Source organism: Mobula birostris, chromosome 7, assembly GCF_030028105.1.
Source record: "Mobula birostris isolate sMobBir1 chromosome 7, sMobBir1.hap1, whole genome shotgun sequence".
Classification (NCBI taxonomy): domain Eukaryota; kingdom Metazoa; phylum Chordata; class Chondrichthyes; order Myliobatiformes; family Myliobatidae; genus Mobula; species Mobula birostris.
This window is the reverse complement of record NC_092376.1, coordinates 179084386-179110566: the sequence shown is the minus strand read 5'-3', so window position 1 is coordinate 179110566 and position 26181 is coordinate 179084386. Positions and strand designations below refer to the sequence as shown.

Genomic DNA, 26181 nt, shown 5'->3' with positions numbered 1-26181 from the left:
TCGACTTCTCTGTCTTCAATAGTGTGGCATCACAATGTGTTGTGAGTGTTATAATCAGTCCCTTAATATTACCTTAAGGTCAAGACAGTTATTGCAACTTGTCTAAGCAAATCTTGCTAATTCATCAATAAATACGGATTTGGCCTTCGGCGAATACTAGTGCCGCGATGTCAAAATCCACTAGGTCTATTATTTCAGAAGTGAAAATAGACTACCAATGCAAATAATTGAGAATTTACTTTGCTTTTTCTCAGTGGAGCAAGCTGTCCAGTGCGGGGTTTTCGCTGTGAGCTAGGATTATTACTGCTAATGGAAACGAAGCTTGTTCAAACTCTGTACTACTTTCACTCGATTCAACTGTTTCACTATATCACCAGGATGCTGCCTGACCTGCTGAGTTCCTCAAGCATTTTGTGTCTGCTGTTTTAAATAAGTAATTTAGTATTTCTCTATGTATCAAACCTGACGATCTGTCTGTGATTGTCTTTTTCTGCTGTTAGTATAAACTGAATTGTTGGGTATATCTCATAGTCTTCCGGGTCGCCGCACATACATTGAAAACGCATCGTAAATTGATTCTTTCTGCAACACTGACTGCCAGGTTTATTCAGTTAGTCCCAACTTTCTTTATTAACCGTCTCCACTAATTCTGAAAACCAAATAGCTTCTCCCTTTCTCTGGTGAAAGGTCCAGGACGGGAACGTTAATTTTTAGTTTTCTGAAGATTTTTTCTGACCCACCATTAATTTCCAGTATTTATGGTTTTTATTTTAGATTTTTAGATTCCGCAATTTAGTTTCAAAACAGACACAATAGATATTGGAACTTGGAGCAAAATACCTAGTGCTGGATTTTCATCGGCTCCAGCAGCATTTGTTGGTAAAGTACTGTAATCGTTGAAAATTCGTTCAAAGCCATGCATTAGAACTGAGAGTGAAAGAGGTACCCAATATCAACAAGCAAATAGATAGGTTACTGGTGATCTGAGGACGGGTGGAAAATGACGCGAATAGAGCTAGACAGGTAATATGGAGTGACAGAGTTGACAGACTGAGGGAAGTGGACGATTAGCAAAGACAGACAAAACTGCTGAACGAGTTGAATGCGAAGAGGGTAGAGACTGCTAGGGATGAGGTGCAGGTTCCAGTGCAGGTATTATATAGATAAGTAACGTGGTAATAGGAATCATGATGGGAAATCGGAAAGGCAGATGGAACGAAATGGCGGAGCTGGTACATCTGGCTATAATGTTGGTTTGTAAGTTTATAGGTCGAAAATGAAAGAGGATAACATGGTTGATAAGGATACGAGGGACGTGGAAATACAAAGAGAGAGAGTCTGAGGTGGACTAAGAGATCATGGGGAAGTTGATCAGGAGATAATTGGAAACACAAGAAATACGGGTTACATGATATTCGAAAGTTCAATGCTCATATCATTAAGTTGTGGACTACCCACAAGAAATACGAGATGTTCGTCCTATTACTTGCGTTGAGACGCGCTCTAGCCACAGAGGAGGACCAAGAATATGCATGCCGGTGTGGAAATATGAAAAGATTTTAAAGTGGGGATCAAAACCAAATCAATCTGGGTTGAGGTTGAGAAAAGGCGAGAGGAGTGTAAAGGGGAAACTGGAGTGTCATAATCGGAGACGAGCGGAGTTCCGAAATCTGATAGCAAGAAATTTGATAATGGATAGTTGAGGACAGATGGAGCTAAGTGAGGAGAGGATCCAGTGAGTAAAGAGAAGAAAGAAGAGGAGGGAAAGGAAGAGAGAGAGAGGGGGGAGGGACAGAGAGAGAAGAGAGAGGGAGAGAGAGAGAGAGGGGTGGAGGGCGGGAGGGAGGGAGAGACTAATTGCAATTTTACAGACATATTGCACAACATCTTCCGAGACATTGCCAGCGCCAATTTGCAAGAGAGGCTGCATCCATTTTCTATAATACCTGGTCAAAGATTAATTATTTTAACTTCACCGAGGGGTAACGAGAGAGAGAGTAACATTATCAATAGCTGCGTGCTGTTGGTTGCGCAGTTGAGTCTCAATGAAATAGGAGGCGAAAAAGGAGGAGAATTGAGATTTAAGATAAGAGAATTTTTTTAATTTACATTCTGAGCACGGATAAAAACATTAAAAGACAAACGTGGGAGATACAAAATTATGTCAAAAGTCATAAATATCCGAGAACAATCAACTGTCCCATCTGTGGAACCGGAAACAACATTCAGGGCAATGAGCTCTTCGTGCTTCCGCACACGACCAGCTAAGTGTCTCTAATATTTTGAATGTAAATGAAAATTAACGAAGTGGCATGCTGTGGCCGTGGCATTGTGCTTTTGTGTGATAGACCAAGAATAAGGAATAGAACTGAGGCCTAATTGGAATGAATATTTAACATAAATCAGAGAGACATTAATTTAGGACACAGAGCAATATAGGATTTTGGAAGCAAAATTACTTGTGATACTGTAACTACAATGGAATTGAAGTTACTTTTCATTAGATTATTCCAAAAATGTGCAATCGAAAGCGATTGAGAACTTTACACAGGATGCTCTTGTCAACTGTGTCAAAAGCAATAGAGAAGGAGATCAAGGCGAGATATATTATAGTCACACAAGGAAAACTATGTACCTTGTCTCCTTCAGTGCAGCGCTATTTGGGCATTGTTGCAGGAGTGGAAACCTAACTGCTCTGATTCAATCGAACAATGTTGTGTACAATGGTTGAGGACTTTGCTGATGGGAACATCATGAGTTGAAAAGTAAGTTTGGAGATAGAGGATTACCTTATACGGATGGAAAAGCGAAGTTTGCTCTTCTAGGAAAAAATGAAAGTGATGTTAGTTTTAATGGAATGCTGGGTAGTATCTCGGAAGAGTCGGACAAAGTTAGCGATTATATAGAAATAGCTAAATGCCAAATACATGCTTTCTAACGTAAGGAAGCGGAAAGTGCGCGCAGTTCTCCAAAGTGAACCAAAGACTCTATTATTTCCAATGAGTTATTTATATACTTCCCTAATAAAGAATACCCTACACAAATTTTAAATATGTATTACCTTCGTTCCAAAAATACATTGAGCACTATTTAGTGCAATCATAAATGTGCAGGAATATTATGTAACATGGGCATTAGGGACAACAGTAAACAACTTCCTGCTTTATGCTCCATCGATGAATAGATTATATAGATTACTTAGTCAAACACAGAAGCCTTGTCCTATAATGAAATGTTTAATTACTAGCACTTGCTAATTACCTATCCGTACAAAAGTGTTGGTGCGCTCGGATCACGGTCAATCACTTCTCTGAGAGGTAGGGTAGACGAGCAGGGCTTTAGGAACATAAATTCACTGTTAGATGATTCTGGTGTGAGGCACACCGTGTAGCCATAACCATCAGCACTGTCGGGCCCGGAATAATTTAACGTATGTGTTGTTGCAGATCGCTGTTTCAAAGTAATGTTCGAATTTCTCCGATTGTAGCAACAGGCTACGGAGTTGTAACCTTCAGCGATATTCCTCCTCTGCTTGAAAGTCACGATACCCAATAAAATAATGATAAGTAGAAAAACTAAAGAAGTTGACCCTAACAGGATAATTAGATAAAAGTTTAAATATTCCGAATTCTGCTGCTCCTGAGTGAATTCAAATGAGTTATCAGTAAAATTGAGCAAAATTGAAAAGGAGATTGTGACAGTACTGGAGAGTCTTGGTTGTCCATTGTCCTTTACGGATAGAACGAGCTTTTCTGCGGCGAGATCTTGGCTCCCAAAACTTCCAGTTGTTCTGATTTCCCCAGCCAGAGAATCGACATTAAACAATTGTGGATTAGTAGCCTCTAACATTTGATACGAAAGCCGCCCATTCTGCCCAGAGTCAGCGTCCATGGCAATTATCTTCATAATCAGGTAGCCAGGATACAATTGTTGAGATTCTATCTCCACGATCGCTGAACTATTCCACAGCAAAGGTGAAACAATAATAGGCTCATTGTCGTTTTGGTCCAGGATGATAACATTCAGAACGGCACTGCTACTGAGAGGAGGTGATCCAGCATCCCGGGCTTGAAGTTTCACCTGGAACTGTTTTAGTTGTTCATAATCAAATGAGCGAAGTGAATAAATATCTCCATTTTTAGAGTTAATTGTAACGTATCCAGGGCCCCCTTCCGTGCCATTTTCCAAAATAGAATAGGACACATCACTATTATGGTCCTTATCAGAGTCTGCAGCAGTTACCCTGAATATGGAAGCACCGGCGGCGTTGTTCTCTGTTAGATATACATTATATAACGAATGTGTGAATACCGGTGCATTGTCATTTATGTCAGAAACAGCAATCCTGATGGACGTATATGTCGAGAGAGGAGGCGACCCACCGTCCGAGGCTGAAATAGAAATATTGTGTACTGGAACGGCTTCGCGGTCGAGGAAATCGCGTGAAACCAATTTATAATTATTCTGAGAAGATGGTTGAAGTTTAAATGAAACATTATCGCTAATCTGACACTGAATTTGACCATTTATTTCCGAGTCAAAGTCACTGACACTGATTAGAGCAATCACAGTACCTGGCGGTGCATCTTCTGGGATAGAACTGGATACGGACGATACCTCAACTTTGGGTGCATTATCATTAACATCAGTTAATCCGACTATAACTTTGGCATGTCCCGCAAGACCTGGTGGAGCACGATCAACTGCTTCCACATCAAGTTCATAAACACTTGACTCCTCAAAATCCAAAACACCTTGAACTCGGATTTCTCCAGTTAATGGGTCCAATTTGAATAATTCGCGATTGTTTTTAGAAACGTGTCTTGTGAAAGAGTAAGTCAACTCACCATTGCTGCCTTTATCCTTATCAGCAGCGTTGATTTTTATCACCAATGCGCCTTTAGGCGCATTTTCAAGTACAGTGGCTCTGTACAGTTCGCTATCAAATACAGGAGCATTGTCGTTGCTGTCCAGTACAGAAATATTAATTTGTACAGTACCAGATCTGTGTGGAGTACCCCCATCAATGGCTGTCAGTATCAGCTGAAAAGTAGACTGCTGTTCGCGGTCTAAAGCCTTTTCTAATAATAGCTCTGCACTTTTACTTCCATCGCTTCTGGTCTGCACCTTGAGGCCAAAGTGGTCGTTTGGGCTAATGTGGTAAGTGCTGATTGTATTTATACCCACGTCCGGGTCTTGCGCGCTTTCGACGGGGAAATGTGTCCCTGGTGCAATCGATTCGCTAATCTCAAGTGAAAATTCATCTTTTGAAAAACTAGGTGAATTGTCATTTACGTCTCGTATTTCCACCACAACGCGATGTATTTCAAGCGGGCTATCGAGTGCTATTTGTAGAGAAAGGGAACAAATTGAGCTTTGCCGACATAACTGCTCTCTGTCGATCCGACCGTTGACAAATAAAGCACCATCTTGTCGATTTAGCTCTATGTACTGTTTTACATCTTCAGACACCAGCCGCAGATTACGCGTGGGTAACTCCCAGATATTTAGCATCAGATCTGAAACGATATTTCCGACAAATGCCCCGTATTCCAGTTCCTCTGGAATCCTGTAGTGAATTTGTCCTGAAACCAGGTACGATACACAAAATAGGAAAACAGCAAACCTGCTTCCTCCTCGCGATCTCGCCATCGCTTCTCTGGTTTTACAGTTAAAAAAAAATTAAAGACGCAAACCGTCTTTTAATTTACCCAGTCTTCGAAGTTAATTTTTAATCGATCGCCGATATCAAACAAAGAAATACGCGTATCAGACCTGGAGTATTTTATTGAAGATGGCCGCTCAATGTAAAAGCAGACACTGCATTTCATTCATCACCCTGGCTCATTATGCTGCGTGTTTCCTGATGGGGGAGGGGTTGGATCTCCTGCAGTGTTTCAGTTTCCAATTGGTGGACAGCGACACAAAGTGTTCCGCCCAATTATTGCAGCTATTATTCTTAAAGCCGCACTGCTTCGGCATTCTTTTCTTGAGGAAAATACACTAAATTGGAGATCGTGCACCTAAAACTTTCTGAAGTATGTCTATAGTTTAGATTATGTTAAAAATGTGAACATGGAATATCGAAGTGTCGAAATATTAATGTTTATCACATTAACTACATGTTAATTCTCGTCTTATTTTCTAACTTTAATACCGACTATTTCGATCGTTCAAGAAACGTGCTTTTGAACCCTCCAAACAAATTAGTGATTTTACGATCTCCTGAAGGATGATGATGATGATGATTAGTTGTTTTTTTTTTCATAGTTGCACAAATAGTTCAATAAGAAGAATCGGCAGAAGCAGAATCAAGTTTCAATAGGTTTCAATAGGTATACTGAATGTCAGAGAAATGTATACCATATACATCCTGAAATTCTTTTTCTTCGCAAACATGCACAAAATCACAGGAGTGTTCCAAAGAATGGATGACAGCTAAGTGTTAGAACACCAAAGCTCCCAACACCCCCTCCCACGCATCTCCAAAAAGCAAATAGAAAAACAAAATTCACACTTAACATACCATGGCAATGCAATATCAGGTTCCCCTGTCCGTGACAAATTCCTCTAGTACCTAATTTTAATCTGCGTTTTTTTCGACAGTATGAAGAAAGCAGTGGCCCTTTGCATTTAATTTTACCTTCTCAGAGCAACCTTCAACGCCTTAATTATTGTTCAGTGAACGATGTTATTCCAAATGTAGTAAGTCCATGTTATTGTTTTTCTCCACGCGACTAAAGTTTACAAGCCCTGGAAATGTTATCAGAAGTTTTTCACCATCTGCATTGTCATAAAATATGTTGTAGAACCTGAAATAGACTCAATACAATACTCAAGTTAATTTTTTATGCAATTTGGGCGACGGGATAATCTAAAAAAGATACTAGCTAGGACCGTAATGTGATTCTCATTCCATTGTTTGTGACAGGTCTTATAGATCAACGCGAAAACTCAGTCTACATAAAAGTCTCAGATGTATTTATCAAACATGCCGTGGCACAAACTGCTGATATTTCAAAAAGATAGGTGGGCTAACAAGTCATAAGGAAGGCTAAATTGACATGCAATGAAATATAGATAGGTGATAATGAAAAACAATATTCGTTTGAAACATTGGTTGGCAACCTGTGCCTTCTTCCCAGTTATTTACAGACACCAAAACGTAAACTACCATTTAAATTGAATGAGACTTCAGAATGTTGCCTAGAAAGGTACCCGGGGATCTTTGTGCAAAAACAAAGCACTAATAATTTGCACATAGATCCAATAGTAATCCGGAAGGCTAGAGGGGAATTGTTTATTTTATTGCAATGATTGTGAAAAATATTTTTCAACGCAACTTCATGGGTACCCATGAGGCTGCATCCACTGCTATGTACAATTACATCATGAAGGTTAAGAATATATGCGGGGTTAGGCAGCTGGGAACATTTAAGGCCTTATGTTTGGAGAAAAACTGTATGTTTGCTCAGTGGATGTTATATTTTGAGTTTCAAAATAAGTGATAAAAGTTTTGAGGGAATTAAGGAGTTCCCTCCTGCTGAGGATATTAATCCATTGCCAGACCTTTAGAGACAGAGTCGTTACCATACACTCAGTGGACATTTTATTAAGTACTTCCTGTGTGCACGTTCGTTTATCTTTTGCTGCTCTTCACTTGAAGGTTCGATGTGTCGTGAGTTCAGAAGTGTTCTTCTGCAAACTACTGCTGTATCGCGTGATTCTTTGAGTTACGGTCGGACTCTGACAGCTTGAAACAGTCTGGCCATTCTCGCCTGATGTCTATCATTAACAAGGTGTCTTCGCCTTCAGAACTGCTGCACAGTGTTTTATCTTTGGCTCCCTTCTCTGTAATACAGTTATAGAGACCCTGTGCGTGAAAGTCCCAGGAGACCAGTAGTTTCTGAGATACTAAATCTACCCGGCCGACACAAGCATTAATTTACAGTAAAAATTACTTAGATTACATTTGTCTCCATTCTGATTTTCGGTCTGAATAGCCACGGAACCTCTTGACCATGTCTGCATGTTTTGCTGTACTGAGTTGCTGCTACGTTATTGATTGATTAGGTATTTGCCACAACAAGCAGGTGTATACATATTAAAGTGGCCACTGAGTGTATATTCAGACTGGTAGGCTACAGCTCTAACAGAGTTTAGGGTTATGGACAGAGAGACAGAGAGCAGCAAATTTCAGAACAAGTCAGAAAATTAATCAAAAAATATGTAACGGCAACTATTTTGAACATGCCAATTGGCCAGCGCATTTCTGTTTTTTCCAAGTTTTATATATGCCGAGCGTGTCAGAATGGCGGGGCTTTGGGAGCAAGGGTGCACCCAAATGCAAGACACATCTTGTGAGGTTAATTAAATTTAGTTTGATTGAGTGCGGGAGTGCGGCAGAAGCCATTTTGAATTTTTCGTTTTTTTCATAGGAGTTAAGAGAGGCGGGACTGCGCAGGCGTGTGACGTCGGGCAGTGATGAGCGGAAGATTTAAAAGGAACACAGCCTTATACAGCGGGCAGCGGAGTGAGCAGGGAGCAGAGTGAAGGCCTAAGTGCTTTGGCTCAACGGGCTTAGAGGGACACGGGCGAGGCGAAGAAGGTTTGGCTTTCAATTTTCCTTTTATTTGAGGAAAGGGGGGAAGTATGAGTGTGAGGGCAGCTTGTTGTTCTCGGTGTCGGATGTGGGAGGCCCTGGAGTCTCCCAGCCTCCCGGACGTCCACATCTGCGCCAGTTGCGCCGAGCTGCAGCTCCTAAAAGACTGCGTTAGGGAACTGGAGCTGCAGCTCGATGACTTTCATCTGGTCAGGGAGAGTGACGACTTGATAGAGAAGAGTTACAGGCAGGTAGTCACACCGGGTCCACGGGAGGAAGACAGGTAGGTCACGGTTAGGAAGAGGAAAGGTCAGGTACTAGAGAGTACCCCAATGGCTATGCCCCTTACAATAAGTACTCCTGTTTGAGTACTGTTGGCGGGGACAGCTTACCTGGCAGAAGCAACAGTGGCCGTGCCTCTGGCACAGAGTCCGGCCCTGTAGTTCATAAGGATAGGGAAAGGAAGAAGAAGGGAGTAGTAATAGGGTTCTCTATAGTTAGGGGGTCAGATAGGCGATTCTGTGGACGCAGTCAGGAGACCCTGATGGTAGTTTGCCTCCCTGGTGCTGGGAGCCGGGATGTTTTTGATCGCGTCCAAGACATCCTAAAGTGGGAGGGTGAGGAGCCAGAGATCGTGGTACATATAGGTATAAATGACATAGTTAGTAAAAGGGAAGAGGTCCTGAAAGAAGAATATAGGGAATTAGGAAGGGAGTTGAGAAAAGGACCGCAAAGGTAGTAATCTCGGGATTACTGCCTGTGCCACGCGACAGTGGGAGTAGGAATGCAATGAGGTGGAGGATAAATGCGTGGCTGAGGGATGGGAGCAGAGGGCAGGGATTCAGGTTTTTGGATCATTGGGACCTCTTTCGTCGCAGGTGTGAACTGTACAAAAAGGACGGGTTGCACTTGAATCCTAGGGGGATCAGTATCCTAGTGGGGAGATTTACGAAGGCTAGTGGGGAGACTGTAACCTAGAATGGTTAGGGGGTGGGAATCAAATTGAAGACACTAGGAGAGAGGAAGTTAGTTCACAAATAGAGAAAGCTAGTAGACAGTGCGTGAGGGAGGATGGCAGGGGCAGAGAACGGGAACACTCAGTCCGAAGATGCAGGGGAGAAAGAAGAAAAAGATAACAAAGTTGTTTGCTCAATTAGGGATAAACAGAGAGTAAGAGGTGGAGAGTTTCTTAAATGCATCTATTTTAATGGGAGGGGCATTGTAAGAATGGTGGATGAGCTTAGAGCATGGATTGATACCTGCAAATTTTGATATTGCAGCTATTAGTGAAACATGGTTCCAGGAGGGGTGTGATTGGCAACTAAATATTCCTGGATTTCGTTGCTTCATGTGTGACAGAATCGAGGGGCAAGTAGGGGAGGTGTTGCATTGCTTGTCAGAGAAAATATAACAGCGGTGCTTTGGCGGGATAGATTAGAGGACTCGTCTAGGGAGGCTATTTGGGTGGAATTGAGGGATGGGAAAGGTGTAGTGACGCTAATAAGGGTGATATAGACCACCTAATGGGGAGCGAGAATTGGAGGAGCATATTTGTAAGGAGATAGCAAATATTTATACCAAGCGCAAGGCTGTGATTGTGGGAGATTTTAATTTTCCACACATTGACTGGGAAGCCCATTCTGTAAAAGGGATGGATGGTTTTTGCGTTTGTAAAATGTGTGCAAGGTAGTTTCTTGCAGCAATACATAGAGGTACCAACTAGAGAATGGGCAGTGTTGGATCTCCTAGTAGGGACTTCGGGTCCAGTTATCACAGTACCATTATTTTCAATATAGTTATGGAGAAGGGTAGGACTGGACCTAGGGTTGAGATTTTTGATTGGAGAAAGGCTAACTTTGAGGAGATGCGAAAGGATTTAGAAGGAGTGGATTGGGACAATTTATTATATGGGAAGGATGTAATAGAGAAATGGAGGTCATTCAAAGGTGAAAATTTGAGGGTACAGGATCTTTATCTTCCTGTTAGGTTGAAAGGAAAAGTTAAACATCTGAGAGAGCCATGGTTTTCAAGGGATATTGGAAACTTGGTTCGGAAAAGGGAGGGCAGCTTGGAGTAAATGAGGTGCTCGAGGAATATAAAGAATGTAAATAGAATCTTAAGAAAGAAATTAGAAAAGCTTAAAGAAGATATGAGGCTGCTTTGGCAAGTAAGGTGAAATTAAAACCAAAGTTTTTCTACATTTATATTAATTGTAAAAGGGTAGCGAGCGATAAAATTGATCCGTTAGAGAATCAGAGTGGACGGCTATGTGCGGAGCCAGAAGAGATGGGGGAGATTTTGAACAATTTCTTTTCTTCGGTATTCAACAAGAGGAAGGATATTGAATTGTGTAAGGTAAGGGAAACAAGAAGGGTAGTCATGGAAGGTATGATGATTAAGTAAGAGGCAGCACTGGCCCTTTTAAGGAACATAAAAGTGGGTAAGTCTCCGGGTCTGGACCGGATATTCCCAGAGACCTTGAAGGAAGTTAGTGTGGAAATATCAGGGGCTCTGACAGAAATATTTCAAGTATCATTAGAAGTGGGGATGGTGCCGGAGGATTGGCGTATTGCTCACGTTTTTCCATTGTTTAAAAGGATCCTAAGAGTAAACCTAGCAATTATCGGCCTGTGAGTTTGACGTCAGTGGTGGGTAAATTGATGGAACGTATTCTTAGAGATGGTATATATAATTATCTAGATAGACAGGGTCTGATTAGGAACAGTCAACACGGATTTGTGCGTGGAAGGTCATGTTTGACAAATCTTATTGGATTTTTTGAAGCTGTTACTAGGAAAGTTGTCGAGGGTAGAGCTGTGGATGTTGTCTATGTGGAGTTCCATAAGGCCTTTCACAAGGTTCCACACGGAAGGTTCGATAGGGAGGTTCAATCGTTAGATATTAATATCGAAATAGTAAAATAGATTCAGCAGTGGCTGGATGGGAGACGCCAGAGAGTAGTGGTGGATAACTGTTTATCAGATTGGAGGAGGTTGTCTAGTGGTGTGCCTCAGGGATTTGTACTGCATCCAAAGATGTTTGTCATAGATATTAATGATCTGGATGATGGGGTGGTATATTGAATTAGTAAGTATGCAGATGATACTAAGGTAGATAGCGTTGTGGATAATGAATGAAGTAGGTTTTCAAAGCTTGCAGAGAGATTTAGACCACTTAGAAAAGTCGGCTGAAAGATGGCAAATGTACTTTAATGCTCATAAATGTGAGTTGCTACATTTTGGTCGGACTAATCAAAATAGGACATACATGGTAAATGGTAGGGCATTGAAGAATGCAGTAGAACGGAGGGATCTAGGAATAATGGTGCATAGTTCTCTGAAAGTGGAATCACATGTGGATAGGGTGGTGAAGAAAGCTTTTGGTATGCTGGACTTTATAAATCAGAGCATTGAGTATAGGAGTTGGGATGTAATGTTGAAATTGCACAAGGCATTGCTAAGGTCAAATTTGAAGTATTGTGTACAGTTCTGGTCACCGAACTATAGGAAAGATGTCAATAAAATTGGGAGAGTTCAGAGGAGATTTACTAGAATGTTGCCTGGGTTTCATCTCCTAAGTTACGGAGAAAGATGAAACAAGTTGTGTCTTTATTCTTTGGAGCGTAGAAAGTTGATGGGGGGACTTGATAGAGGTATTTAAAATTATGAGGGTGATAGATATAGTTGGCGTGGATAGACTTTTTCCATTGAGAGTGGGGGAGATTCAAACAAGGGGACATGAGTTGACAGTTAGAGGGTAAAAGTTTAGGAGTACCATGAGGGGGAGCTTCTTTACTCAGAGTATGGTAGCTGTGTGGAACGAGCTTCCAGCAGAAGTGGGTGAGGCACGTTCGATGTCAGAAACCATAGAAACCATAGAAAAACTACAGCACAGAAACAGGCCTTCTGGCTCTTCTTGGCTGTGCCGAACCATTTTCTGCCTAGTCCCACTGACCTGCACACGGACCTTATCCCTCCATACACCTCCCATCCATGTACCTGTCCAATTTATTCTTAAATATTAAAAAAGAACTCGCATTTACCACCTCGTCTGGCAGCTCATTCCCCACTCATGTTGTCAAGTAAAGTTAAATTGTCTAGCTATATGGACAAGAAAGGAATGGAGGGTTATGGGCTGAGTGCAGGTCGGTGGGGCTAGGTGAGGGTAAGAGTTCGGCACAGACTTAAACGGCCGAGATGGCCTGTTTTGGTGCTGTAATTGTTACACTGTTATATAAATGTAAATCCTTTAGTTCCTCTGGTGAAATACAACCTCATCCAAAATTCAGATTAATGGATTATTACAATAGTATTCTGAACACTGTGTCACCACATGACGTTTCAGGCCCATCTGAGTGAACGCTCAGGAAGATACATCAACTCTATACTTGAGTTGCATTGACTGCATGGCTCCCCAATTTTGTTTTGCACTTTCCGTCTTTCCCACTCCTAAAACAGTCAGACGACGAATCAAGTTTAAGATATTTGTGACGGTTATTCGTTTACATTCACCTTTTTTTTCGAAACATTGACCATCATTAGCTAAAGTTGTACCTACAATGAAGATGCTCGGGTCTATTTAATGGGCAACGTGACGAAAGACTGCGAATAATGTTCTCAAAGTTATTTCAGACATCCGTAATTTCGCTAAAGTTTATTAAATTTGAACAGTTGCTTTCATGTGTGGCAGAGCTATCAGCTTTGAAGAAAATCGGTTTCCTTTTAATTACAAACAACAGGAATTCTGCAGATGCTGGAAATTCAAGCAACACACATCAAAGTTGCTGGTGAACGCAGCAGGACAAGCAGCATCTGTAGAAAGAGGTGCAGTCGACGTTTCAGGCCGAGACCCTTTGTCAGGACTAACTGACTCACTCTTCCTTCAGTTAGTCCTGACGAAGGGTCTCGGCCTGAAACGTCGACTGCACATCTTCCTACAGATGCTGCTTGGCCTGCTGCGTTCACCAGCAACTTTGATGTGTGTTCCTTTTAATTATTTTATTGAAACCTTTCCTCGATCTCGGACACACTCTCTCTGCAGCTGATCCACATTGTAAAGCAAATGTGAAAGTATTGTATTCTTGTTATGTGGATCTGGATGTTTTAGTATTGGTCAAAGTGCGTAGCTGATCCACTTTCCACTTAAACAAGCCAATCAAATTGACACCGATATCTGAATCGCACGTTCACTTGTGGATGGTTTCAGAACCGCAATGATGAAAACCGATGACGAGTATAAAATGAATATCTCTCTCGAAAATCTTTGTTTCAAAACAATTAGGATCCTTCGACAACAACTTCAAATTGAATGACTCACAAGTTGATCAACAAATTTGGTCGTCTTGTTGCAGCGTCTCAGTAAATATTATTTTTTTTCCATTCCCATTGTTTCATCGCAGTTGTATGCCAAGTCCAGTCACGTTATGAATTTAGCATCCTTCTTGTGTCCGATCTGTAAGAAAAATATAAACATGAACGTCCAAATGTTTATAAGCCCAGTGCACTGTAAAACATGAACACTAGCTAGCAAACAATATCAAACTGGATAATAAAAGCTTTGTCACGTATGTAAAAATAAAAGAAAAATAAGAGTGGATACAGGACCGCTAGAAAATAAGGCCGGAGAAATAATAAAGGGGGACAAGGCGATAGTAGATGAACTGAATGAATATTTTGCATCAGTCTTCACTGTGGAAGACAGGGTGCCGGATGTTGAAGGGTGCAAGGGTCGAACTTGAAATTGTTTGCTAGTTTGCTTTAATATTTCATCTTTTTCCATCCTAATTATTCTTTCAGTGTCCAGTCGACTAGCAGGAACAAGGATTCACAAGACGCCAGCGGGAGGTTAATTTTTATTTTCTGCTCGTGTAAGGTCAGAACATTGTAAATTCATTTCAGTTTTTCACCACGATTGTTAGAATGACCGTCGCCATGTTAAACTGGCAGATACCTGGTGAATGTGTAATTTCCACGACAGCAGTAAATTAACCAAATTAAGACGAGCTGATTCCAAGAAGAGAGTAATCATTATTAATTTAACACAGACGTTGCTTTGAAAATGCTGGATGTGATAAGATTGATCATTCTTTAATTGGGGTATAAATTTCAAAGTGTTCTTTGAGAGTTGAGGGTGTACTTAAGGAGTGAGTGTCCTACTGGGAATATTCTGGGCAAATAATATTTTCCTTCAAAGTTCTATTTTCCACACTTCATATTATTGTCGAAAACAAAAAAAGAAAAACACGTCTCGATTTCTAACATCCTCGCTTGGTATGTGGCAACTAACCGCAAAAATCGAACACCATTTAATATAACCGCATAAAATCCATTAAAGTAATGAATCAATACGCAGTGCGGTACCATTTAAAAAAGGTATAACCAAGAGGAACGATTCTGTCATGCCCTTGACCAGAAAACTGCTATGAATCTGACGTTCATTCTCACTTTTTTGTATTGTGCCAGACAACATAATTTTATTATTTTCAAAAACAAAGCACCTCGGCATTTAAGTCCTACAGATAAGAACTGCAAATAGGCTTCTACCTTAGTTTTAATATTATATTTTTCAGCGTAAACACCAGTACATCGGCTCTTTCTTTTTTTTTGTCTAAAATAAAGAACCACGCGTCGACTAGATTTAATGCTAATCCAATTATTCAGTTTGCTATCAACCTGTATGGATGCTTGCGCGGAGGAATGGAATGCAAATGATGCAACCAGAATCATGTGACGCATAATCCAAAACATGAAACTATTAAACTGAATATTTTTATTTCAGAGCCTTCTGTTTTAAGCAAACAGTCTAATCAATAACTTTACCATTCTTTCTTAATATAGCATAATCGATAGCAAAATTTCACTTCTCAACGTTTTGTTTCAACTTCTCTTAAGATTAATACAGCTGCAAAGCACCACAAACATGTTACTACTAAATGACTTCTGGCGCATATCGAATAAATATATAACTTAGATATCGATTGAGTGAACTTTGACTTTTCAACATGCATACAAAAATATATTAAAATGGAGAGGAGTCTTTTTTTTCCCAGATATGAACCTTTAAGTCAAATCATTGGATCCATATCATGACATCCGTTGTTCTATTGGCTTAAATTAAAGGAATGATGCAGTTCCTTGAGAGACTGCATAAGACCACAAGGCAGAGGAGCAAAATGAAACCATTTGGCCCATTGAGTCTGCTCCGCCATTCAATCAGGGCTGATTCTGTTTTTTTTCCCCTCTTCTCAGCCCGACTCCCGGTCTTCTCTCTGTAATCTTGAATGTCATGTCCAATTAAGAACCTATCACTCTGTACCTTAAGTACACCCAACGTCTTGCTTCCACAGATGTTTGTGGTAACATATTCCACACATTCACCTCCATCTGGAAAAAGAAATTACTCCGCATCTCTGTTTGAAATGCACGCCGCCCTATGCAATGCCCTATTGTGCTAGAAAGCCCCACCATAGGAAACATCCTTTCCACATCTACTCTGTCTCGGCCTTTCAACATTCAAACATGACTGTGAGGGTCATGTTTTTTGACTTCTCCAGTGCATTCAATACCATCCGCCCTACTCTGCTGGGGGAGAAGCTGACAGCGATGCAGGTGGATGCTATCCTGGTGTTATGGATTATTGATTACCTGACTGGCAGACCACAGTACGTATGCTTGCAACACTGTGTATCAGACAGAGTGGTCAGCAGCACTTGGGCTCCACAGAGGACTGTCTTGTCTACCTTTCTCTTCACCATCTACACCTCGGACTTCAACTACTGCACAGAGTTTTGCCATCTTCAGAAGTCTTCTGATGACTCTGCCATAGTTGGATGCATCAGCAAGGGAGACGAGGCTGAGTACAGGGCTACAGTAGGAAACTTTGTCACATGGTGTGAGCAGAATCATCTGCAGCTTAATGTGAAAAAGACTAAGGAGCTGGTGGTGGACCTGAGGAGGGCTAAGGCACCGGTGACCCCTGTTTCCATCCAGGGGTTCAGTGTGGACATGGTGGAGGATTACAGATACCTGGGGATACGAATTGACAATAAACTGGACTGGTCAAAGAACACTGAGGCTGTCTACAAGAAGGGTCAGAGCCGTCTCTATTTGCAGAGGTGACTAATGTCCTTTAACATCTGTCGGACGATGCTGAGGATGTTCTACGAGTCTGTGGTGGCCAGTGCTATCATGTTTGCTGTTGTGTGCTGGGGCAGGAGGCTGAGGGTAGCAGACACCAACAGAATCAACAAGCACATTTGTAAGGCCAGTGATGTTGTGGGGACGGAACTGGACACTCTGACGGCGGTGTCTGAAAAGAGGATGCTGTCCAAGTTGCATGCCATCTTGGACATTGTCTCCCATCCACTACATAATGTATTAGTTGGGCACAGGAGTACATTCAGCCAAAGATTCATTCCACCGAGAAGCAACACTGACCGTCATTGGAAGTCATTCCTGCCTGTGGCCATCAAACTTTACAACTCCTCCCTTGGAGGTTCAGACACCCTTGCCAATAGGCTGGTCCTCGACTTATTTCCATCTGGCATAATTTACATTTTATTATTAAATTATTTATGGGTTTATATTGCTATATTTATACTCCATTCTTGGTTGGTGCAACTGTTACGAAACCCTAATTCCCTCGGGATCAGTAAAGTATGTCTGTCTGTCTGTCTATCTATCTATCTAAAAGGTTTCGGTGAGACTTCATCACCCACCGTTCTAAATTCCAGCGAGTATAGACCCAGACCCTTTAAACGTACCTCGTTTGATTACCCTTTTATTCCCGGAATCGTCATTGTGAACCTCCTTTGGAATCTCTCGAATGCCAGCACATCTTTCCTCCGATGATGAACTCATAACTGCTCACAATGCACAAAGTGAGGCCTCAAAAGTGCCTTTTAAAGTCTCAGCATCATATCCCTTCTTTTGTATTCTAGACCTCTTGAGCGAATGCTAACATTGCATTTGCCTTCCTCACCATCGACTAAACCTGCAAGTTAACCTTTCGGGTTTTCTGCACAGAACTCCCATATCCGTTTGCATCTCCGAATTTTAGATTTGCTCCTCGTCTAGAAAATAGTCTGCACATTTATATCCATTACCAACGTTCCTGACCATGCATCTTCTTACATTGTATTTCATTTGCCACTTTCTTGCCTATTCTCCTAATTTGTCTAATTCTTTCTGCAGCCTAACTATTTACTCAATATTACCTGCCCCCCGCCCCCCACCACCAACCTTCGTATCATCAGCAAAGCTGGCAAAAAAAAACGTCTATTCCATCATTTCAATCATTGATATGCAGCATAAAAAAAACTGGTGCCATCACCGACCTTGTGGAACACCACTGGTCGCTGGCAGCCAACCAGAAAAGGATCATTTATTCGCTATGGCTGTCTCCTACCGATCAACCAATCCCCTGTCTTCAGGCGTATTTTGCTTTGTGTGTGTCTTCTCTTTGGCGTTAAGATTAGTTTTGACTTCCCTTGTCAACAATGGTTGTATCATTTGGCCGTTTGAGTGTTTATTTCCATTTTTTAATACATCTACTCTGCACCTACCTCATTTATTCCCAGAAACTCACACCATTGCTGCTTACCTATCACCCCGCCAGCATCTCCTTCCAATTTACGTCGGTCAATTCTTCTCTCATAACACTGTAATTTCTCTTACTCCACGGAAATCCTGCTACGTCACATTTTGCTCTCTACCAATGGAATTTCAAGTTGGATCCAATCATATTGTTATCACTGTCTCCGAAGGGTTCTTTTACCTTAAGCCCCCTAGTCATCTGCTGTTCATTAAGAGGACGAATCCAGAGTAGCTGATCCCCAAGTAGGATTAACGACAAACTGCTCCAAAGCGCTATCTCGTAGGCTTACAACAAACTCTCACTCATGAGATCCATTACGAATGTGATTTTCCCAATGGACCTGAATGTTAAAATCTCCCATGACTACAATAACGTTGCCTTTTTGGCGCGACTTTTCCTTTTCCCGTTGTAATCTGTGATCCACTTCCCAGCTGCTCTTGGAAGGCCCGAATATAACTGCCATCAGGGCCCATAAAACCATAAGACTATAAGACAGAGGAGCAGAATTAGGCCATCTGGCCCATCGAGTCTGCTCCGCCGTTCAATCATGTCTATTCCATTTTTTTTCTCCTCCTCAGCCCCAGTTCCCTGCTTTCTCCCCATTACCTTAGATGTCATGTCCAATCAAGAAAATTTCAATCTCTGCCATAAATACACTCAACGGTCTGGCCTCCAGAGCTGCATCTGGCAACAAATTCCACAAATTCACCACCCTTTTGCTAAAGACATTTCTCTGCATCTCTGTGTTGAAAGGGCTCCCCTCTATCCTGTGGCCTTGCCCTTTTTTCCTGGACTCTTCTACCACGGGAAACATCCTTTCCACATCTACTCTGTCAAGATCTTTCAAAATTCAAAAGACTTCAGTGAGATCCCCCCCACCCCATCCTTCTGAATTGCAGCGAGTACAGACCCAGAGCCATCAATCTTTCCCCGTATTATAACCCTTTAATTCTTGGATTCGACCTTGTGAACCTCTTCTGGACCCTCTCCTATGCCAGCACATCTTTTCTAAGAAGAGGGGTCTAAAACTGGTCACAATACAGAAGGTGAGGCTTCACCAGTTCCTCAGCATCACATCCTTGCTCATGTATTCTAGACCTCCTGAAATGAATGCCAACATGGCATTTCCCTTCCTCAGCACCGACTCAACCTGCAAGATAACCATCAAGGTGTTCTGCACAAGGACTTCCAAGTTCCTCTGCATCTCAGATTTCTGGATTTTCTACCCGTTTAGAAAATAGTCCGCATATGTATTTCTACTACCAAAGTGGGTGGCCATGCATTGTCGAATATTGTATTTCATTTGCCACTTTCTTGCTCATTCTTCAGATTTGTCCAACTGCAGCCTACCTGTTTCCTCAAAACTACCTGACGTTCCGCTAATCTTGGTATCATCTAGAAACTTGGCGAGAATGGCATCATCTAAATTATGTATATACATCACAAAAGATGTGGTCCCAACACCGACCCCTGCGGAACACCACCAGTTGCAGGAAGCCATGTAGAAAAGGATCCTTTTATTTTAATTCGCTCCCTCTTACCAATCAGCCAATGCTCTAACGATGTTAGTAACCTTCCTGTAATACCATGGGCTCTTAACTTGGTAATTAGTCTCATGTGTGGCACCTTGTCAAAGACCTTCTGAAAGTCCAAATATACAACATCCACTGCATCCCGTTTATTTATCCTACTTGTAATCTCCTCAAAGAATTCCAACAGGTTTGACAGGCAGGATTTTCCCTGAAGGAAAACATGCTGACGTTGTACGATCTTATCCTGTGTCACCAAGTACTCCATCACCTCAATCTTAACAATTGACTCTAACATCTTCACAACCGCTGAGATCAGGCTAACTGCTCTATAATTTCCTATCTGCTGCCTTCCTTCTTTCCTAAAGAGTGGAGTGAGATATGGAACTTCCCAGTCCTCTAGCATCATTCCAGAGTCCAATGATTTCTGCAAAATCATTTCAAATGTCACTCAATATCTAATGCTACCACTTTCAGAACCCTGCGGTGCAGTTCCTCTGGTCCGGATGACATACATACCTTTCGGTATTTCAGTCTTTTGAACACCTCCACTTGTGTAATAGTAACTGCACCCACCTCTCTTCTTTCAACACTGCAACATCAGGCATACTGCTGTTGTCCTCCACAATGAAGACTGATGCAAAATTCTCATTTAGTTTATCAAACATCCCCTTGTTCCCCTTCGTTATTTCTCCCTCTTCGTTTTCCAGGGGTTATATACCCACTCTCATTTCTCTTGTATTTTTTAACATACTTGAAAAAACTTTTAATATCCTCTAATAATATTTGCTAGCTTGCTTTCATATTTCATCTTTTCCCTTATAATTATTATTTTTCAGTTCCTCTTTGTAGGTTTTCCCAATCCCCTATCTTCCTGCTAATTTTTGCTTTGTCGTCTGTCTTTTTTTTTTGCTATTACAAGGGCTTTGACTTCTGCTGTCAGCCATGGTTTTACCAGTTTACCATTTCATTTTTTCTTCACTTTTGGAATACATGTGTCCTGCACCTTCCTCATATTTTTCAGAAACGCTCTTCTTTGCTGCTTTGCTGACATCAATGTCAGCAGCCCCTTCAAATTTACTTTGGGCAACTTCTCTCTCATACCACTGTAATTTCCCTGACTCCACTAAAGTACTGCTACATCAGACTACTTTTTCCCTATCAAATTTTAAGTTTCAAATGTCAAGGGTCCACTTACCACTGTAATTTTTTAAACTCAACCTGCAAGTATTCAACACCATCGGATCCTATGTCATATCTTTTTAATGATTTGATGCTATTCTGTACCAGCAGAGCCACCCAACTGTCTACCTTCATATCTGTCGGATGCAAATTTGGACATTCAACTCCCAATTACAAACGTCCTTCAGCCATGATTCAGTGCTGGGTTCAATATCATACCTGAAAATCAGTACTAGTGCGGCAAGATCAACCACTTTACTTCTTACACTCCGTGCATGAGGATATTACACTTTGAGTACTGCTTTTGCTACACTTTTTTTTCTGCTTCCCCGATGCACTGATACTCATCGTGCAGGCTCACCTTCCTGGCAGAATGACTGCACGCTATCTTTGCTTTTTACCATCCATCCTTATTTGAGAACCTTCACTCCAGTTCCTACCCCTTCCAAATTAGTTTAAACCCTCCACAACAGCTCTAACAAACCTGACTGCGAGAATGTTGGTCTCTTTCGAATTCAGGTACAACCTGTCACTTTTGTACGGATCATACCTCCCCCAGAAGAGACCCCCATGATCCAAAAACCTGAAGTGCTGCTCCCTGTACCAGCTTCGCAGCGAAGCATTTCTCTGCAAAATCATCCTGTTTCTACCCTCATTGGTGCGCGGCACATGTAGCAATCCAGAAACAATTAACCTGGAGGTTCTCTTCTGAGCTTTCTACCTAGCTCTCTAAACTCTCTCTTCAGGACCTCTTTGCTTTTCCTTTCTTTGTATTTGGTACCAATATGTACCAAAACATCGTGGTGCTCTGCCCGCACTTCCAAAATGCTCTGTACACGATCCGACTCGACCCTGACCCTGGCACCCGTGAAGTAACATACCATGCGGGTGTCCCATACAATTCCACAAAATCTCCTGTCTGATCCTTTGACTTAAGAGTCCCCTATTACTCCGACTCCCCTCTTCTCCCTCTTTCCCTTGCTCAGTACCAGTAACCTCGTCTCCATGGCATTCCCTCGTGAGGTCATCCCCACAATAGTATCCAAAGTGGTAAACTTATTATTGAAAGAAATGGCCACATGGTATGCTCTACTCTGACAGGCTATTCACATTTCTACTTCTCCTGACAGTAACCCAGTTGCGCACAACTTAAGGGTGACTACGACTTTGCAACTCTGATCGATTATCTCCTCACTCTCCCGTTGAAGACCGATGTTCATTGAGCTGCTACTCCAGATCCCGAACACGGTCTTCAAGGAGCTGCAGCCAGATGCACTAGGCAGGCATAGTTCCTTGGGAGACTCTAGGTATTTTAACATAGAAACATAGAAAACCTACAGCACAATACAGGCCCTTCGGCCCACAAAGTTGTGCCGAACATGTCCCTACCTTAGAAATTACTAGGCTTACTCATAGCCCTCTGTTTTTCTAAGCTCCATGTACGTATCCAAAAGTCTCGTAAAATACCCTATCATATCCTCCTTCACCAATGTTACCACGGCCCATTCCACGCACTCACCACTCTCTGAGTGAAAAAACTTATCCCCGACATCTCCTCTACCGACTCCCCAGCAACTTAAACCTGTGTCCTCTCGTGGCAACCATTTCAGCCCTGGGAAAAAGCCTCTGACTATCCACACCACCAATGCCTCTCATCATCTTATACACCTCTATCAGGTCATCTCTCATCCTCCGTCGCTCCAAGGAGAAAAGGCCGAGAAAAGGTCAAACATCCGGCATGAAGAACACACAACTGCCATTTACCACACTAGGTACAGTAAGAGAAATAAAGAGAACCTTAACAGAATCTTACCCTTAGCCAACTCCTCTTTCTTGTCGACGCTTCTATTGAGCTAAAACCTGATGCTCGTACTCTCATCACTGGCCTGCTCCGAATAATGGCCGTTCCGCTAGTCCCTTCTGGACTTTTATTTCCTTCTCTGTGCTCTGCCAAGCCGACAATTGGGCCGCCGGAATAATCCTGAACCCTCGTGAAGCTCTCCTTATAAACAGACGTCGTCGACCTGCGACAAGCCTCGTCGCTCTGCTCTGTTCCCGTCGCTGATTGGACCGTAAAAGTATGTTGGTCAAGATTCATATACCAGTTTGAGACTTTTGGATCCAAAAATTTTGTTTTTGAGCATTGCAGCAGTTGCCAAAATCAAAAGAGACAGACAAATACCAACAAGTAGAATGTATTTGAGTAGTTACCATGCGATCCCCAATATTCACTTCATTTTTGACTGCTATTAGGTCTGCTTAAGCTAAAATAACCTGTTTATTGCAATTTAACATTTAGCTGAAGACGTGGGAGGAGGCATGGCTTAAAAATAGAAAATCGCTCTTTGCTGATTCTGGAGACAGGCAGATCTAGTAACGGTAGGCTTCCGGCACGCGAATTATGCGGCCAGTCCCAGGATAAACATAAACATTTCTCAAATGCTGGCGTACGATTGAAATTATCGTTTGAATTTCCACCCTTGAAACAACAATTCGGAGAATTATGCTTTTGGATAATATTGCTATCTTGTTTCCATTTGATAACAATTGGCAGAATGGTGATCAGAAGAAACAGAACCAGAACTGGAAATAAGATTTAATAATGAATTAGACCAGAGACCTTTCAGGGAATCGAAACCAACTTATGCCATACAGTGACTCTCCATAATTTTAAATTTAATTGCACCCGTGCTGGAGAGGCTCGGCTCTCCATTTTCTTTCACAGATATGAGGACAGTTTGTGTGATGGTACCCGCTTCCAAAATGTTGCGACCTGCTCTGATTTTACCGAACGTCTGCACAACTTTGAACAAACTGAGGTCAGCAGATGTCACCTGCTCGTAAAAGAGACGGGCAGTTTGACCAGAACCTGCATCGGTAGCTACTATCTTGGACGGCTGTTTGGGGAAAGATCACCACGGCTGCGGAAGATGAAACGATTGCCGGCGGCGTTATCATTTTGATCCAGGATGATAATGTTCACTGTAGCGCTGCAGCTCAGCGGGGCACTCCGGCGTCACAGGCTAGTACGTGGATCTGGATGTTTTTGAGATCCTCACAGTCAAAACAAAGCAACGCCTAAATGGTGCCGTTTATTGGAATTGATTCTGCAATAACTAGATATTGGCAAGTCTTGGATAAATATCTCCTGAAAGGTGTAGGAAACATACGAATTCTGGGTCTAGATCAAGATCTGACGCAGTTACTGTGAAAAGTGAACTTCCCGGAGAGGTGTTCCCCATCTCATATATGTTCCAGGAAGGTTCAGTAAAACGTGGCGCATTATCACTTACACCAGATATTGTAACTTGAACACTTTTATTTATTGATACTAAAGGTGACCCTAAGTCCCGGGCTACAGAAGCTATTTTATATTGAGGAGCCGAATCACGGTCCAAGGGTTCAAATAATCAAGTTCTTCGACGATATTTGAAGCCTAAACGATAATTGTTTCGCTATGTCCAGTGAAACTATCCGTTTCGTCCAGAATCACGATCAATTGCATTAATCAAAGTTATCAGTGTTCCTCGAGAAGAGTTTTCCGGATTTTTGTACATAGTAGATGTCACTTTCACCTCCGGTGCGTTGTTGTTTACATCAGTTACCTTGATTAACACTCTCGATTTCTCTAACATTGCAGGCACGCCATTCCCCACGGCCTGAATGTTCAGGGAATAATCTTGCGTTTACTCAAAAGCTAGTCGTCCTTTAAGACGTATATCCTCACTGTGGGGATCCAAACTGAACTGAAATCCTGCTGAAATAAGCTTGTTGAAACAATACTTTAGCTCAGTATTCGGCCCATTGTCAAAGTCACTGGTTTTGATTTTCATGACCAACGCACTTCGGAGAGCGTCTTCCCTTAAAATCGTACAAAATATTTCTTTGCCGACAGATATGCTTCCTGTCTGTTCATTCACTGACAGACAAAACACCATTGTCCAAATTCACCTTCTTATACTGTGCTCCAGCATCAGAGGCTGCTGCATTTTTCAAGCAGACAATTCCGGTACATTTAGCATCAAATATTGCGCGATATTCACAATCAAAGTCCCCATGTCGAGTTCCTGGGGAATAGAGTGACGAATTCGCTCGGAAATAAGATTCGAAGTACATAACAGAAAGGTGAAAGTCCAGATTTTAACAGTCCGGGCAGTGTTCATCGTCAAGTCCGCCACTGTCTCGCACTCATTTACTTATTTCCCAAAACCAGATTTCTGCACAAGTGAACGGAACAGTTATTCTGACAAGAAGATTGCTGTAACAATGTGCCTATATTCCAAATGAATAAATGTATGATCTTTGTTTTAATGGACAATCTAACCGTAATTCTGGCTTCTCTCTTGGAAGCTGATCTTCTTTTCTGTGATGTGGGAGTTACACTGGATCCACATCTTCGTTTCTAATTCTTATTGGGTTACAGAGATACAACCAGTCATTTTCAGAAACAACATCGTGATTTCTTAAAGCAAGATTTTCTCGTTCATATTTAATAATGTGCAGTCTTGTCATTTTAGTCGTCGAAATTTATGATACTCACCTTAGAGAAAAAATGGCTGAACTAATAAGATTCATAAGTCTCATACTTTCAAAAGCAGACAATTATAGGTAGCCAATCAAGGAAACCATAGTTTCTTAACAGCCTCTATTTCCGTTGAGAGAAATGTCTATTATGAATAAAAGTGATAAACAGAGCGAACCAGATATCCCTTCAGAGTTTGAAAACTATGTAAGTAAATACTCTGCATGATTCCTATTCCGCGTGTATCCTGTAATAAAGGGTCTTGAGGTCAAAGAGCGCGGAAGAATGCCCTCATTTCAATTGGTCCAGGTTAACTGGCAATACTGTATCGTAAATATCGACGATCTTTCGTCCCATACTGTATGTGAGGCAGATCTAGATTTCGAAAGTATTCTCTCAAGACTATTGGCCCAACGCATCCATGCCGAACAAAGGGATTTCCTGAGCTAGTCCCATTTGGCTTAATTCCTATCTAGTATTGATGGAAGATTGGCTGTCAGGAAACAAAGGGTAATAAATGGGGCCATATCTTGTTGGCTACCGGAGACTAGTGGTGTTCCGTAGGGGTTACTGATGGGGCTAAGAAGATACGTGGTGCACATGTATTGTTAAGGAAGCTAGGCGTCTGCAGAAGAATTTGGAATATTGAGAGAATAGGCAAAGGTGTTGCAGATGGAACTTAGTGCAGGGAAATGTATGGTCAGGCCCTTTAGTAGAAGGAATAAAGAAAGGCGTAGATTATTTTCCAAAGG

At 41.8% G+C, this 26181-nt stretch overlaps 1 protein-coding gene across 1 annotated transcript; it reads right to left on the bottom strand.

Annotated features, from left to right (window-relative positions):
- Positions 1-3261: 3261 nt before the first annotated feature.
- LOC140201006 (protocadherin alpha-C2-like) lies at positions 3262-5652 on the bottom strand. Its single transcript, XM_072264644.1, has one exon. It carries the CDS (start codon positions 5650-5652, stop codon positions 3262-3264), a length of 2391 nt encoding a protein of 796 aa, XP_072120745.1.
- Between the last annotated feature and the right edge of the window lie 20529 nt (positions 5653-26181).

Coding starts and splice junctions, on each gene's coding strand:
- LOC140201006 (XM_072264644.1), bottom strand. CDS start 5,652: ATGGCGAGATCGCGAGGAGGAAGCAGGTTTGCTGTTTTCCTATTTTGT.